This window comes from Gaeumannomyces tritici (genome assembly GCF_000145635.1).
Source record: "Gaeumannomyces tritici R3-111a-1 unplaced genomic scaffold supercont2.5, whole genome shotgun sequence".
NCBI classification, from domain to species: domain Eukaryota; kingdom Fungi; phylum Ascomycota; class Sordariomycetes; order Magnaporthales; family Magnaporthaceae; genus Gaeumannomyces; species Gaeumannomyces tritici.
In genome coordinates, this window is record NW_008804549.1 from 3,806,484 (window position 1) to 3,815,628 (window position 9,145).

Genomic DNA, 9,145 nt, shown 5'->3' on the forward strand with positions numbered 1-9,145 from the left:
AGTTTTGAAAACGAAAACGAGGCTAGAGGCAAAAGGAAAGTGAAAGAGAAATAGAAGGGCTTTGCTGGAGATATTCTGAGGTAAAACTTAGGTTATATCAATGATCAATTCTATTACTATGCCCTCATTGGGACGGTCCCAGGACCTCGGAAGCTGAAGCCTCCACAATCCAGGGGCCGACCCCTGTCGTTCTGTGGCTGAATTTGGGAATTAGGTGGTTGCTGATGCGGTGCCCGTCCTGGCCGCTGTCCTTTTTTAGTGTGGAATTGTGAATTGGCGATTGAATGAGTGCATCTCAAGACGACAGATTGTGCTCTTCAGCTGAGCGCGGCCAGTCTGTTCCCTCCTGGCTCGCAAGATCCTGCTGTAAAGATCCCCCTGCCTAGGCTGCACGCTAGACCAGACTACCGAGACGGGGCTAAGTCGCCTGCGTCGTAGTGCCGTGGCCGTCACCCTGCTGCGACCTTGGCTAGGGGAACGATGCTCCAGAGGCAAGGACACCTCCACAGATCCCCTCTCCACCGCAACCCTCGCACTAGCCATAAAAACCATGCCCTCGCGCTCGGCGCCGACTCAGGGACGCAACCCCAGGCCACCAAACAGCCAACCACCACCGCCAGACCGCCTGCCCACCACGACGGCGCCGCCACCAGACCCGGCCGCCCCGACCACCTCCCTCGATAGCCTCTCGACCTCCTCGTCCGCCCAGCCCACGCCCACGAGGTCCTCCGGCTTCTCCTCCCCCCGAGCCTCACCGTCGCCCCCTGCCGCCGCCGTCGACCTGCTCTCGCCCGAAGCGCCCGCCTCCGTACCACCGTCGTCATCCCTGCGCCCGGGCGGCGCCTCCTCCGCCCCCTCTGGATCCCGCGTGCCCGAGTCGCCCGAGTCCGCCATCGAGATGGAGCCATTGACCCCGGCGGCGAGCCACCACCGGCGCCGGAGCAGCCTCATGAACCCTCCCAACGCCGCCTCCAACCCGCCGGGGAAGCGCGGTGCCAGGGCTGCCGCCGGCGGTAGCGGGGCTGGCGGCACCGGTAGCGGCGGCGCTGCTGGCGGTGGTGGTGGCGGTGGTGGCGGCGGCAGTGTTGTCGTTGTTGGGGGCGGCAGCGGCGGGGCCGGCACTCCGACAGACGCCAGGACGACGATGGCGGGAGGGCGAGCCAGCAAGCGGGCCGGCGGGCCCCCGGACTCGGACAGCGACGACATCTCGGACGAGGACCTGCACGGCGACGAGGAGACGGGGCTGACGAAGAGCCACCGGCTGCGCAAGCTCGAGAAGAGGAGAAGAAACACGCGCCTGGACCAGAGGATAGCCAGGGACGGCGGCGGAGTCACGGAGCAGGAGAAGCGGGAGGCTGACAAGACGGTGGTCCGCCGCCTGCTCGTCAACCTGTCGCTGATTGGGATGTGGTACATATTTTCGCTCAGCATATCCATCGTAAGAACAATTTTCTGCCCCCCTGGCTCTACCTACTGCTCCCCCAGATCATTGAGTGCGCCCGAGCTAATCCGCGACTGCGTTTGGCGAACCTAAAAGTACAACAAGTGGATGTTTGACTCCAAACAGCTAGACTTCCCGTTCCCCATGTTCACCACGTCGATCCACATGCTGATACAGTTTGGGCTCTCGTCGGCTGTGCTGTACTTTATACCGTCGCTGCGTCCCAGGAGTGGCCGCAAGCTGGAACGTGGCCAGGCCAGGCACGATGCCGGCCCGGAGCGGCCCCTGATGACCAAATGGTTCTACTTTACCAGGATAGGGCCTTGTGGTGCCGCGACGGGGCTTGATATTGGGCTCGGCAACACCTCGCTGAAGCTGATCACACTGACTTTTTACAGTAAGTCCATCACTTCCCAGTTGCCGAGGTGTCATGCCATGCCTTTATCTCTCTCTAACCTTGTTCCTCCCAGCCATGTGCAAGTCATCCGTCCTCGCCTTCGTGCTCCTGTTCGCCTTCCTCTTCCGGCTCGAGACGCCGACGTGGCGCCTGTTCGCTATCATCGGCACCATGACCATGGGCGTCGTCATGATGGTGGCGGGCGAGGTCGAGTTCAAGCTCAGCGGCTTCCTCCTCGTCATCTCGGCCGCCTTCTTCTCGGGCTTCCGCTGGGGCCTAACGCAGATTTTGTTGCTGCGCAACCCGGCCACGTCCAACCCCTTCTCGAGCATCTTCTTCCTCGCCCCCGTCATGTTCGTCACCCTCTTCTCCATCGCCATCTTCGTCGAGGGCGTGCCCGAGCTCTGGCAGGGCATGAATGCGCTCGCCGAGGCCAGGGGCGCCCTGGCCGCGCCCTTGATCGTGCTCTTCCCGGGCGTCATCGCCTTCTTCATGACCGTGTCCGAGTTCGCGCTGCTGCAGCGCACGTCGGTCGTGACGCTGTCCATCGCGGGCATCTTCAAGGAGGTCGTCACCATCCTGGCCGCCACCTTGGTCTTTGGCGACAAGCTGACGCCCGTCAACTTTGCCGGCCTCGTCGTCACCATGGCCGCCATCTGCTGCTACAACTACCTCAAGATCACAAAGATGCGCGCCGAGGCTCTGGCCTCCACCCACGACGCCGCCGCCGCCGCCGCCGCCCATCGCGATGGGGGGAGCAGCGGCGGCGGCGGTAGTAGCAGCAGCGAGGCCGAGCTTGATGGCGACACCGAGGACGCCGCGCTCCTGAGGAGGCTCAGCGCCGACGGCCCGCCGAGGACGCCGCTGTGGACCACCGACGGGGACATGCTTTCGAACCTGGAGCAGCCGCTTTCGGTCGCCGCTGGGACTTCGCCGCGGCCTCGCCAAAGAGAGGATTGAGACTCACCCGCAGTCGCTCATTTTTTTTTTTTGTTCCGACACGCATTTCCTCTCTCTCGCCCACGTCTTTTTAGCTCTCGATTCATATCCGTTTCTTCATGTACTTGACATGTGTACTTTTGTCCGTTTCTCTCTTTCTTTGTCGTTTCTTTTCTCCCTCATACATGCGTCGGCCGTTAGCTTGTTCACGGTACCCATGTGCGAGTGCTTTTATGCCGCATTTACATAGGCAGGCGTGCGCCCACTGCCGACTCGCTCCCCGCTGTTACATCACAGGATTGAAGTCGACTGAGCACGGCACGGAAACCAAAACGGGGAATACAGTCGGGGAGTTTGGCCCGTCATCCCATCCCCTGCGCGCATGCAGTAGGGATTTCTGCGTTTCCTGTTTCTGCGTTGGCATAGGCGCAAGGGGCCCCTTCTCTGGTGGTCTTTTTCGATCTGGTTCTTGCTTGCGGATGGGTGGGTTGGTGGTACAAGACTAGATGGAAGAGTCATTTGATTTGCACGATATATACTACCCAGGTACCACTTGGGCGCAGACAGATACCCTGGGCGAATTTCTCTTGTTCCATAACCACCATCGCCTCGTCGAACTCGCTTCCTAGACGTAACGGATGCTGATCTCGACATAGTCGAAACGGTCATAGCCGGCCAGCTTACCAGCGTCACCGTTGAGCTTGAGTACGAGGACCGTAAGGGTGTATCGCCCAGCAGGCGCGTGGGTGCCATCAGCCAGTTGCCCATCCCAGTTCTTCATTCGGCTTCCAGGCCCAACACCGAATACCGGGTAGCCGGCAATGCTCCCTAGGGTCAGCATTCCGAGCCCGTTGTCCTTGGCAGCAGTGCCCGCCGCCACCACGGGCACTGCCTCGATCCGCACCTCCTTGCTGCCCAGCAGGATCCAATCAAACGTCGAAGGCATAACGCCAGCGGGAAGGGCTGTCGCGGAGCCGTTGAGCACCGGCTGCGCCCACTCGGGATGGCTAGCCGGGGCGGGCAGCTGAAAAGTGGTTCCGTTTGCTACCTGCGGGAAACGAGGCTCGTCGCTTCGTGACAGCCATATGCGGTCCGATGCTAGCACCTTCATGTCCACCATGGAAGCCGTGGTCCCAAAGTAGGGGAGCGAAAGCGATGTAGCCTGGCTCCCGGTGGCACCAGTGCCGTTGAGGACGACCCAGCCCGAGTAGAAGGGGAGAAGATTTTCGGCAAGCTGGGTGGGCGGCGAGATGGTGAGGCGGACCTCGGCGCTCGAGTTGGGCTCTATCGTCACGCTCTCGGTCTGGAATTTGAGCGTCGCGTAGTACGGGTATAGGTCTGGGGCCGACGAGCGATACACCGGGTTGAGAGTCGCAGCCGTAAGGGCGGGGTGTGCGAAAGCTTGTACGTCACAGGCGTGTTGCCTAGGTTGGTGACAGTGAAGGAGACGTTGGGGTTGAAGCGGGCCTTGTCCATCAACTCCAAGGCAGGCACGCTGAGGAGCGCCGTCGCATGCACTGCGTCGTAGGCTTGTATCATTCCCGCGCCCTGCCATGGCACCGGAACGATTCCGGGAGTGGGACCTTGGGTGAGCCAGTCGATGCCAACATTCGGCTTGGCCGTCGTCGAAAGGAGCCGTGTTATCAATGCGCTGTCCCTAGTCCCGCGGGCCTCCATGATCAAAGCCACAATGCCGGCCGCCAGAGGAGTCGACATCGAAGTGCCACTTGCCACCTCGTAGCTGCCCATGGACACGGGATAGGTTGATATAATGCTCCCCCCTGGGGCACCAAACTGAGGCTTCATGGTCAGCTCGAAGGTCGAGCCCCAGAGACCAAACAGGCTCACCAAGCCGCCGCTGGCAGGGTTGGGCACCGACGAGTACTGGCCCGTGGCGGTATCGTAGGTTGGCGTCTCCGAATTCTGGAACGATGTAATGCCCATCACGCCCGGGCCACTTGCCGGTGCGCTGACGCCGAAAACACCTTCGGCGCCGCCCACCCGGTTACCAACGGCGAAAGTGCAAGGCACGCCAAGGTCGACAATGCGCGAAACCGCCACAGACAGAGGGTCGCTGGCCCAGCCGGCCGCGGCCCGGCCCAGCGAGCCCGTGATGATGTCGCTTCCATCGTCGAAAGCGCGAAGAATGGCCTGCAGGATCACGTCGAGGCCAGAGCCGCCCGTGCAGCCAAAAACGCGGTACATGCCAAGCTTGGCGCCGGGGGCAGCCCCGCGGAAACCAAGCGGGTTCTCTCTGGCAGCGATGATGCCGGCGACGTGTGTGCCATGACCAACACAGGCATCCATGGGATCGGCGTCAGGCACAGGCGTGTTGTCCCCATTGTAGTCATCGCCGACCAAGTCGGCCCCATACTCGACCACACAGCCGGGGCCGAAGCAGCCGCCCAGAGCCGGGTGAGTGTAGTCGACGCCCGTGTCAACGATGCCGATGCGAAGGCCCTTGCCCGTGAGCCCCTCGGCTAGCAGTCGGTCGACCTGCGTCTGGACGTGAGGGGAATAGTTGCCCCCGACGGCGGCCGCGGCACGTCGATGCACGTCGGCCAGGGGCGTGCCGGCGGCGGTCCAGTGCACCTCAGGTTTTGGCATGGGCACCACGGTGACTGGCCAGAGGTTCTTTACTTGAGGCAGCTCGCTGATGCGCCGGAACTTGGCCTCGGCGCTTTCCTCGGGCCCGCCGGAGCTATCAAGGTGAAAGGACACGCCCTTGAAAGCGCGCGACCCGAACCTGAAGCGCTCCGTTACATTCCCAAGACCTGCTCTATTTTCAACGTAATCGAGGAATCTGCCGGTGCCCTGCATGTTCAACATATCAGTCTCGCGAGCGAGCATACCCCTATCTTTGTAGCTGGGAAACACACCTCGTCGGCCAACTCGGCGATGTATGCGCCCGGAACGATAACATGTTCCGCGACGGGGGGTGCGGCTGGCGGAATCTCGCTGCGGCGAGTGACGGGGCTAGCCGAAGCTGAGGCCGCGACGAGGGCGGTACCCAAGGCAGTTCTCCAGTGAACCATGGCGACGGGGAGCGGGCGGTTAGGAGCAGGTTGTCACTCGGACTGAGGCAGCGCGGGCTGAGGACGGCAAGAAGGGTCGAGCCCTCGCTCCCCGACGGCCCCCCATCGCCGTCTTATAGGCCTGCGATGTGCGGCATATCGTGAACATGGACCTGCGGGGGACCAGAACAGGCCCAGGGTGGGCGATCGAGTGCGTGATATCGAGCAAGATAATGGGGATGATGCGTGAGTGGGCTTCTCCTCCTTCGGCAGTGCGTGGGTGGTATAATGGCGGGGCTCTCCACTGCGCGCATCACAGGTCGGCCAAAACGGGAGGGTGGTCAGTGTGAGTGCCAGGGTCCAACGGTGGTCGTGTTACATCGCCCCATAGCCACCACCTGCCCAAAAGATGAAAGCCTGCCCGCTGTAGGGGCTGGCGACAAAGGTCAGAGGGTGTGGGCAAACGGGAAGCCAGTGACCGTCCAGCGTATAGATATGTAGGGAGGGGGCTCGTGCGTATGTGCCGGCCTGCGTCCATGTAGGCTCACGGGAAGAAAAGAAGAGCTCAAAACAAGGACGAGGGATGGCAGACCACACCTACAGAGAAGTTGAGGCGGGCCAAGTGAAATGAGAGCCGCAACGACGGGCGGCGGGGCACCGCCACAACACCTGCCGTCTTCCACTCCACCGGAGCTACCACAACAGGAAATGGGGAGGATGGCGCCCGCCCAATGGATCCCACAATGGGCAGGGACGTAGCAAATCTCTGTGGCCTTGGCCGAAAAAAAAGTTGTAGCGATGCACGCATTCCATGCCAAGTGGCTCGCCCGACCGCCGTAGCACGTCAACGGTTGCTGTCGACGCATGCCGCCGCCGCCGTCGGAGTCTCTTGTTTGAGCTTGGTTCTTGGGTCTGGAGCCGAAAGCCGAGCCGCCGGAGCTGCGCATTCGGGCCTTTTTTTCTTCTCGAATATCTGCGCGTCACGTAACCTCCGAGTATAAAACCATCCAAGTCGTTATAATTGTTGGCCCCAAGGAAGGACAGCCAGCGCCAGACCTCACACACCTCAAACCCCACCAAGCTCCCACAGTCTGCGGGAGCGACTCATTTCAAAATGGCCAAACCTCTCTTTGAGGTTCCAGTTTACATGGCGGCGAGCTTGATCGTCTCATGCGTTGCGATGCTGTTCGGGTATGTTTATCACTGACTAGGTCCTCCCAAGTCGTGCCCCTGAGTTGCCGCAAGGGTGAGAGCTCAAGGCGAGAAGCTGACCTAGGCATCGCCTCCCCGCCGGCGCAGTCTTGATACGGGCTCGATAGGTCCCGTGACAACAATGTTGGCCTTCAACAAAACCTTTGGCCAGCTTTCCGCGACGCTTCACGGTGTCGTCGTCTCCTCCATTCTCCTCCCCGGCGCCCTGAGCGCCATGTTGGCCGGCGTGCTGGCCGACCGCTACGGCAGAAACCGCCTGATCGCCATCGGGGGCTGCACGTACGCTGTCGGCGCCGCTATCGAATGCGGCTCGACCATACTTGGCGTTTTCATCCTGGGCCGACTTATCAAGGGCGTGGGCGAGGGCCTCTTCCTCAGCACTGTTTACGTTTACGTGGCCGAGATCTCGCCGCCGCGTGTCCGCGGCACCCTCTCGGCGCTGCCGCAGTTCCTAATCACGCTAGGTATCGTCACGGGCTTCTTTACCTGCTATGGCACGGGAGCCACCATCCGCGAGTCGAGCCTGGCGTGGCGCCTGCCCCTAGCCCTTGGTTCGCTCCTCGGGTTCCTGTTCTCGGCCACCGTTGCCCTCGTCCCGCCATCGCCCCGCTGGCTGGTGTCGCAGGGCCGAATGGACGAAGCCCGTGCCGTGGTTGCAAGTCTGGGGCTGAGCGAGGACGAGCGCGATGAGATGCTGACGCTACCAGACCCGGCGGACTCGGTAGTCCACCACGGTGCCGAGGGCTCCGGCGGGCGGAAGACAACGCTGAGCGAGGACGTAAAGCACATGCTGAGCGGTTTCGGGCATGCCTTCTCGGGGCCGTTCAGGGCGCGCACGGCCTTTGGCTGCTTCATCATGGCCTTCCAGCAGTTCAGCGGCATCGACGGAGTCCTCTATTACGCGCCCACATTATTCAGGCTTGCAGGTTTGACATCGGAACAGGCCTCTTTTTTGGCTTCGGGAGTGTCCGCCCTCGTCATCATGGTCGTGACGGTGCCGGCGACGCTGTGGGCGGATAAGTGGGGGCGTCGGACATCGACACTCGTGGGAGGCAGCCTCATAACGGTAGAGATGCTGCTTATGGGCTCGCTGTACGCAGCGGGCCAAGTCCAACCGACGGGTGGAGCGGGTAGGTGGGTGGTCATTGTGACCATCTACCTCTTTGCTGTCACTTTCAGCGTGACGGTAAGTCGTCGATATTTACACCTATTGTATAAATTGTATAAATCTTTATAACAAGGGTTGCATCAAAAGCTGACGCACAAGTATAATTGTCAGTGGTCTATCTCCTTGCGGACGTTTCTCGTCGAGAGTCTACCACGCAAGACCCGAAGCAGCGCCAGCGCCCTGGCGCAAAGCTCCAATTGGGTAAGTTTGTGGAGGTTGAATATCAGTGAGAAAGAATGCCGCTGAAAAGGTAGCTGACTGAGACGCATGTATAGCTTGCCAACTATTTAATTGCTCTCACAACGCCAATGCTGTTGGCGAAGTCAACGTTCGGAGCATACTATTTTTTCGGATTTGCGACGCTTTTTTGCACCCTAGTGTGCGCCGCCTTCATGTTTGAGACGAAGGGCAAAAGCCTCGAGGTGATCGAGCAGCAATACAAGGAGAGCAGGGCGGCGCAGACAACGGGAAGATGGAATTTGGGGGACCTTCAGCTGAAGCGCATGAGGGTCCAAGTGGCGCCCTCTGACGGCTGATGATGGCCGTAGTTATCTGGATGGCGATATTTTATCATTATATGTGGAGGCGACGAGTTTGTGCACAGAATCAGATTGAATCAGATGCTGAAGGTTGTATGTGGATGACGATGAAGTAAATGCTGGAGACAACGTGAGGAAAATTGAGGGTAGCGGGGGTCGGGACCCACAAATTAGGTTCCTGCGGTAGCCATATAAGGCTTGAGCACAGTTATGCCTTCGCCTTCGGGCATTTGGTCAATTTGAAACGATACAGAGAAGATTAGCATGGCCCCTGCACTAAGGATGACACGCTCAATCAAAGAGAAGCTTAACATTTTTTTGCGTTTGGATTCGAGTCCGCTTGAGCTCTTTTCTTTTTTCTTTTTCTTTTTTTTTTTTCTTCCACCAGTACCCTCTTTTCCCTCTTCCTGTCGCATTTATTCCTTTCATTCCATA

General features: G+C 60.2%; 3 protein-coding genes across 3 annotated transcripts; 2 read left to right on the forward strand and 1 right to left on the reverse strand.

Moving 5' to 3' along the window:
• The first annotated feature begins 207 nt into the window (after positions 1-207).
• GGTG_10235 (nucleotide-sugar transporter) lies at positions 208-3,456 on the forward strand. The gene is made up of 3 exons (XM_009228104.1): positions 208-1,438; positions 1,538-1,838; positions 1,912-3,456. The coding sequence occupies exons 1-3, from the start codon at positions 551-553 to the stop codon at positions 2,796-2,798; spliced, it is 2,076 nt and encodes a 691-aa protein (XP_009226368.1). The 5' UTR covers positions 208-550; the 3' UTR covers positions 2,799-3,456.
• On the reverse strand, positions 3,255-6,204 carry GGTG_10236 (thermostable alkaline protease). The gene is made up of 2 exons (XM_009228105.1): positions 5,657-6,204; positions 3,255-5,591 (listed from the first exon to the last, which is right to left on the reverse strand). Exons 1-2 carry the CDS (start codon positions 5,810-5,812, stop codon positions 4,068-4,070), a joined length of 1,680 nt encoding a protein of 559 aa, XP_009226369.1. The 5' UTR covers positions 5,813-6,204; the 3' UTR covers positions 3,255-4,067.
• Positions 6,205-6,528: 324 nt separating this feature from the next.
• GGTG_10237 (hypothetical protein) lies at positions 6,529-8,886 on the forward strand. The gene is made up of 4 exons (XM_009228106.1): positions 6,529-6,982; positions 7,091-8,189; positions 8,283-8,372; positions 8,447-8,886. Exons 1-4 carry the CDS (start codon positions 6,906-6,908, stop codon positions 8,705-8,707), a joined length of 1,527 nt encoding a protein of 508 aa, XP_009226370.1. The 5' UTR covers positions 6,529-6,905; the 3' UTR covers positions 8,708-8,886.
• Positions 8,887-9,145: the final 259 nt, after the last annotated feature.